Source organism: Adiantum capillus-veneris, chromosome 4, assembly GCF_014529385.1.
Source record: "Adiantum capillus-veneris isolate H3 chromosome 4, ASM1452938v2, whole genome shotgun sequence".
Classification (NCBI taxonomy): Eukaryota; Viridiplantae; Streptophyta; class Polypodiopsida; order Polypodiales; family Pteridaceae; genus Adiantum; species Adiantum capillus-veneris.
Window position 1 is genome coordinate 173,420,989 of NC_140934.1, and position 6,005 is coordinate 173,426,993.

The 6,005-nt window shown below is 44.3% G+C and overlaps 1 protein-coding gene across 7 annotated transcripts; it reads right to left on the reverse strand.

The window, feature by feature from the left end:
- Nucleotides 1–1,861: 1,861 nt before the first annotated feature.
- Nucleotides 1,862–5,556, reverse strand: LOC147460372 (VAN3-binding protein-like). Of its 7 annotated transcripts, none has more exons than XM_086511457.1 (9): nt 4,666–5,556; nt 4,404–4,523; nt 4,235–4,324; nt 3,739–4,114; nt 3,386–3,586; nt 3,244–3,293; nt 3,094–3,151; nt 2,840–2,995; nt 1,862–2,219 (listed from the first exon to the last, which is right to left on the reverse strand). In XM_086511457.1, exons 1-9 carry the CDS (start codon nt 5,044–5,046, stop codon nt 2,116–2,118), a joined length of 1,536 nt encoding a protein of 511 aa, XP_086367583.1. In that variant the 5' UTR covers nt 5,047–5,556; the 3' UTR covers nt 1,862–2,115. The 7 variants fall into 7 exon arrangements, with proteins under 7 accessions (XP_086367583.1, XP_086367582.1, XP_086367584.1 ...); XM_086511456.1 differs by having other exon boundaries at nt 3,739–4,117; nt 4,666–5,553; XM_086511458.1 differs by having other exon boundaries at nt 1,862–2,213; nt 3,739–4,117; nt 4,666–5,552.
- Nucleotides 5,557–6,005: the final 449 nt, after the last annotated feature.

Sequence of the window (6,005 nt, forward strand, 5' to 3'; positions counted from 1 at the left end):
CACGGAGTTTAGATACTAAACCTGTCATAAAAACCAAGTGCAAAGACCGCTCCAAGGCACAAAGGGAGAACACATAAGAGATCTTTCTTCCAGGGGAGGAGTTTTTTGCACCTTAGTTTAGCATTTTGTATTTCCATTTAATAAAGCTCATGAGAGGCTAAGACAACAACCATGGTAGCTACCGCACCAGGATGGTGTGGGTACTAGAGTCATAATACGAAGAAGTAGGAATAGGCGAGGACAACCACATGACTGTTGTAGTGAAAGCTTTTTGCAGAATCTTGGGCTAAAGCTGTGCGTTGGACTCTTGGATTGAAGTTGTGCTCTTGGATTGGAGTGGTTATTATCACTTGTCTTCTAGATTGGAGATGATATTCAACCTGGATTGGTGTAGCTTTCTTCTGGAACTATCATAGTCCAAAACCAAAGGGAATGATTGTTGGGAATTGTGGGCTTTTGTGTGTTTCTCCTCTATCCTATTGCGACGATGCATAGGTGGCATAGAGATATGTGGTAACATGTGGAAAAAACACCTAAGTGGTGTGGGTACCCATGGGGTCATTACTAGAGGATGTAGACTCATCTAAAGATAGTTAAGAGGTTCCTAAAGTGCCTTCAATGGTCACCCATGAGTTTGCAAGTTGATTTGACTGATATGGAGTCTTGTATTGTGCCATCTATGATCCCAGAGAAGAAGCCTGACCCTTCTTGTAGTCATTTTCATGTCAATCTAGTAATTATTTTGTGCCTATGCTCTAGTCCAACTCTATTGTCCAGACATTGTGTACGTAAGTTTCAATTGGCATGCCATTACTATGAATGGTTCTCTTCCTAGACTCTACAACATCTGAACGTTGGTGGAAACTTCAAATAGCCTCAATGTGTAAACAAGGGGTTGATCCCACCAACTATATAGGAGGATGATCTAAATATTGGAGCTACACCCAGGAGAGCTGGTTGTTACTCTTCTCCCAAGAAGCCGCAATATAGAGTCTTTCTTGCTTAACAAGAGGTGAATGTGGGAGAGGTGATTACAACACAAGTGCATGAGCGTACAAGAAAAGGGACAATAAGCCGTAACTTCTTTTATTCACTTGTACTATTAGTGTAGAAGAAGAATGGTACATATCATATGTTTGTAGACCATTGTACGCTCACCAAGGGTAGCTCCAAAGATCGAAGATCTCTTTGATTATCTACAATGGGGTACGATTACAACATAACAATTAACTTATCGAACCCACACAAGCCCATATGACATACATAAGCCAACTTTTTAATTGGTCCAAGTACATAGTGATGCCTTTCGAAGTGATAAAGACTTAAGCTGCATTGGAGTGGACAACGGATCATTGTTTTTATAAAAAGCATAGAGCTTAGGTAGGAGTACTCCTTGATGAGAGAATAGTTTAAGTCCTCAAAACAAGCATTGCCATAAAGAGTTCTTTCTAGTGACAAGAAGAGCCATCCGGATACCTTGGAATATTCATCTAAAAATTCTTTTGCTGTGACTATTCCTCTTTACGACCTATGTAATAATAAAATGGGATGGAATGGGCGGTTAAGCTGGATGAAGCCTTCACTATGCTCAAACAAAAGCTAATTGGTCGGTCTGTATTAGTACCTTCAGTACCTCAATGTTCCATTTGATAGTATCTAAAACGACTGGTAATAGGTTACTTAGTAGTATACATAATCACAAGAAGTTTTGAACAAATTCTCACAATAATTCCCCACATCGGACTTAGCTAGGTAGGCACCGCAACCTAGCTAGGTACGATTGGGGGCAGGGGACTACCAGCCCGGTGGGCTCAGAAGCTCATGATGTTGTGCATTGTATGAAAAACATTGAAAAAGACTATTTTCCTACATGAGAAAATTTATAGATCTTGTGAATACAACACTCAAAGAGCAAGGGTAGGCTATTTCGTACAAAGTTATGTGACTTATGTCTTGCAATGGAATACGAAGGACCGGCCCAACCCTGTACGGATCGTAGCCATTGTAATTTGTTTTCTAGTTTAGCTCTCAGTACAAATTGAGCTGCCTAGACTACTTAGTACTAGTGTTTGGTAGTCTGCACCCTGACATAGCCTGTAAGCTGCACGAGAGTAGTCAGTAAAAGGCTAAGACGTGTAGAAAGGCGGCTAATCTACACAATCTCTCCGTTCCGCTTCCTGCTCCTTTCTTAGTTACTCCAATGGCTGCTACCTCTGCAACTAGACGTACAGAGTAAGAGAACCTTTACAGATGCCAAGCATTTTTTCCCACTTCCGCACGCAAAGTTCATTGCAGTGTGATATATAAGGTAAAACATCTACAAAATGAGCTGATGAAAATGCACGGACACAGATTCCACACTCAACCTTGACATTACAACACCCACACAACTGCTTTCGAATCTAGGGTGCTCTCTTCTTGGCTTGTAAACCTCAAAACAGACAACAGCTTGTTTTGTAGACTCGAAATGAGTGCTTCCTTACAAGCCTCCGAAGCATTGTATATTATGGAGTAGCTTTAACCGATGCCAAACTCAAAGGTCGACCGACTGCTAGCCTCTATGCCTATATCTGTTTTCTCTTCATCCAGCCTGAAATTTTGTATGATAAGATGCACATTAAAGATTTAAACTGGCCACTAACTCAGACTCATGCCAGATTAAGCTGAGATCATGGTTGTGAAGGCACTCTACTATATGCCATAGATGTAATTTACACAAGGACCCCATCTGAGATCTTCCGATATTGCATCGTACTATTGCAATGCTAAGCAACTCAAGACTGTCTTCCATTGTGCATTGGCCTCCGATTTTGAGTGCGTAACAAGAGTCGTGAGATACCTTCTGTCCATAGCCGATGATCCATTTCGTTCTTGCACTCCAGCTCCATAACCCCATGATCTGTTTTGATGCCAAAGTACCGCCTTTGCTCTGCCCCATCTAAAAGATCTCTTCCAGGCCAAGCAGGAATTTCCACGACTACATCTTGAACCATGCCTGCTCGAAGACGAATGACATCAGTTTACTACAGCTAGCATACAACCACCCAAACACAAGAACAAGCAATGAAGAAGAGACGCCTGCTTGACTCTCACGCTTTTTGCTTTTGGTGATGGTGCCCCCCATGTATTTGCTCTGAGACTTAACAACCACCTACCATATCAATCAAAGTCACTGATTAGCAATTTATCATGTCGCCGCCAGTGGCAAATATGCTTAAATAATGAAAAAGCTCCGCAAATCACCTGAGAATTCTTGTCAACATAGACAAAAAGTATCCTCCAATGCAACTCCCCTGCCATAGCCACAGAAAGAATGTGACAGTCTTAGCAAACTATTCCAAGTTTTGAATTATGATCAAACAGGACCTGCCATAGCAGTCCTTACCTTTCCTTGTTCGCTTGAGGAACTCGCACCCTCTTCCCAAAAAGTCCTGGCTACAAAGCTCAGCTTCAATGCCATCTTCAGAGGCCAGGTCACCGCTGCAATTCGAGTTGTTGCTGCTGCCTCTTTCATATGGAATGACCGTGGCATGACTGATGCTACTACGAGAAGCACATGCTTTCAGGGTTTCAGCTGCTCGCAATGCTGAAACCCAAAATAGAGTAAAACATCAATCAACAATGAGACCTGAAAATCCAAGTTCTTCACTTCCATATAGTCTCATTTGACCAATGCTGCACATTCAAGCTAAGGTTTTATCATAGACCTTGTGCTATGTGGTAGGACACTCAATTTACCTGTGGCAGCAGCTGCCGTTAGTGTCATTACATCTCCGGGTGTTTTCACACTAACAGCAGAGCTTACAACTGATGATATCTGCTCTCTGTTTGCTCCCATGCTCTCCGCAACCTCGACACACTGTACTGCCACAAGTGCAGCTGCGGAGGCAACGGCCACGCTTGTCTTATTCTGGGTTTCTTCACATGAGGTGGTGGCAGTTGAAGCTGCAATGGCAGCCAAGGCTGCTGCTACACCGGCAACCGACATAGCCGCATGCACTTGAGAATTCTGCACGCGAAGAGCCTCCTTCTTTCTTTCCTTCATGTCCTTGAGCCACTTCTTGACCGACATTCCTCGAACGGGTGGCTTAGCTCCACTGAAGCTCCGGCAAAACTGCTGAAAACCAAAAAAAATGGTAAGGTATATTGCTGAAGGTCAACTGTCAGAAATCCAAAGATTGCAATGAATTATCAGGTTAGTAGAGCTGATGGATGGAGCATTTAGATGTAATACCTTGTTACTATGGAGGCAATCAATGGAGCCTGCATCTGAATTCATTGTCTGATGCAGCAACAGCCAGGTCTGGTCCAAACCAATACCTTTCTATATATCAATAAAACAGTCGCACAGCGAGATGCTTGCAAAAGCTCCAACAATTGTTCTCAAGAAGCAACACACTTACAGAGAGATCATCAACTTGTCTTGGAGATACTGGAGGGCTACCTCCAGCAAGTGTAGCTCCCGCAAAGCTTATGGGGCCATTGCTGTAGGAGTTTCTCCTGGAAGTAAAGGGCGAGATATCCTGCTTACAAGAAAGGAAGGAATGAACAGAAACCTAGAGGGAGAGTGTGCATAGCTCATGGGAGGTCATGTGCAAATGGAAAAGCACATCAATTATCATGTCCTTATCGAGAAATACAGAGTAGGTTATTCTGAGATCTTACCGATTGTGACATAATTCTCTCCAAGACCATCTGGGCTGTCATAGCTGATGCAAATGTGAGTGGTGCTGTCACCAGATGGGCCTTTTCCCCTGCAGGCTTGTCGCTGCCTTCTAATCTTCGCCGGGTATCTATTGGATTCAAGGCTTTTGCAATTTCCAGTGCAGAGATGCTCCAGGACCTTGACAGAAACTCCATGGGCTCTTGTGGTGTATCTGGCGGAAGTTGGGGCAGCACAGTGAGTGGCAAGCACATGGGAGTGTCCTCTTCGATGTTCTCGAGGGGCAGCGAGGACAAGCTGCTCCGAGGAAAGACGGTAACTGCCTCGGCACAACTGCTACATTCTTGGAGAGCACCAGCTGGGCTGCATTGCCCAGGCTTCATCTCTGTGGGATATCCAAGACTAGAAACAAGAGGAGCCAAGTGGCAAAAATTGACAGAAGGTTAAACCAATGGAGACTTGAGAATGAAGCAAGTCAGACGGCAAAGAATGCAGAATGCAGGAATTTATGATGCGTGAATTGTCTGTCAGGGATGCAATTACACATACATAGTTACTCAGACTTGAGAAGTAGGCTACAATTGAAGAAGGAGAAGGAGGGACGGGGATAAATGGGGATTGCAAGGGGAGACACATAAACAACATAATAGTTTGATTTTGGGATAATTTTTGGGGGCGGGGGTCTCCGGGCAAGTGTGGGTCCTGGGAGCCTGCAGTGCGGGGAGGGCGAAGAGAGGCTGATGAGGGGCTAAATATGAAGGGGTGGGTCTTGGGGCAAAGGCGAGACCAGGGTGGGGTAGGGCGGACTCTAGCCTAAGTCTACAGAACTCAAAGTCTCTCTCCGGAATCCGGATAGCCTTCTCTCTCTCTTCAGCAACAACTGTGAACGAAGATCATGCGTGCTGCGAAATGATTGTAGGTGGCAGGTTTTTACTCGAAGCAAGCAAAGCCTGCTCTTTATCGCCCTTCGTTTTGAGGGAGGGGGAACTTGGAAGGAGGTTTTTTTTTGTTTTTTTTTTTGGGGGGGTGGTTTGGAACTTGGGGGGCTGCTCAAGCCTCAAAGGCATAGAAGGCTCAGGTTTGCTTTTGGCATGTGGGTCCAGCCCCAGGGATAATAAGCCCTCCTGACTACTAGAAAAGCTTAGAGGGGGCCAAAGGCTATATGGCTGAGAGGGACTCTCCCTCCTCCTCTCAAACTTCGCACATTTCCATCCAGATTCCAAAACTAAGATACATAATCCTTTGCAAGTCTTGTTGGATTCCTTATGCCCTGCTGCATTTCTATGTTTCAATTGTCCATTGAGAAATTTTGATGAGCGATTGTAATTTGGAGCCAGGTCTA